This window comes from Gregarina niphandrodes (assembly GCF_000223845.1).
Source record: "Gregarina niphandrodes unplaced genomic scaffold scaffold00015, whole genome shotgun sequence".
Taxonomy (NCBI): Eukaryota; Apicomplexa; class Conoidasida; order Eugregarinorida; family Gregarinidae; genus Gregarina; species Gregarina niphandrodes.
Genome location: NW_011646042.1, coordinates 173,932 through 174,464, shown reverse-complemented (window position 1 = coordinate 174,464; position 533 = coordinate 173,932). Strand labels below are relative to the sequence as shown.

The 533-nt window shown below is 52.7% G+C and overlaps 1 protein-coding gene across 1 annotated transcript; it reads right to left on the bottom strand.

Annotated features, from left to right (window-relative positions):
• Window positions 1-363: 363 nt before the first annotated feature.
• GNI_083440 (26S proteasome subunit) lies at window positions 364-459 on the bottom strand (the record flags this gene model as incomplete). Its single annotated transcript, XM_011135782.1, has 1 exon — window positions 364-459. A coding segment is annotated over one exon (96 nt), but the record flags the coding sequence as incomplete, so codon positions are not given.
• Between the last annotated feature and the right edge of the window lie 74 nt (window positions 460-533).

Here is a 533-nt window from a genome sequence, read left to right as displayed (position 1 = left end):
CTCTCCCACGTTTCTCTTGGTGGTCACCCAGTCTTCTTCCACTCCGAAGTTCTTCCGGATCTTCCGAGGTGGGACTGGACCGGACAGGCGTGAATACTGGAGGTCGCCCTTCTAGACACACACCATAATCATGCCTCGTTCAGCATGGCTAGCCCACAGCATTCCGAGCGCCATGTTCTTGATATAGAGCATTTGTGATACACACCATTACACGGATCCTTTGCTGATGCACAACCGCGTATGGCGACGATCGCGGTGGCATCGGACCCTGCTTCTGGGAATTGCTGTCCTGGCACCGTCCGCAGCCGGCCCAGCCTCCACTGGTCCTGTCTGGTCTACGAGAGGCTGGTGTAGCAGAGGTCTTTAGTTATATACCAGATATTTGGGCGTCGCAGAGAACTTCTTGTAGCCCGTAATAACTTTTTGTATTGCGTCAATTAAATCTTTCTCGGAAATCGACTATGCAGAAAGCATTATGATTAGGTGTAGGACACAACAGTAGGTGTAGGACAAAGGGGGGGGGGGGGGGGGGT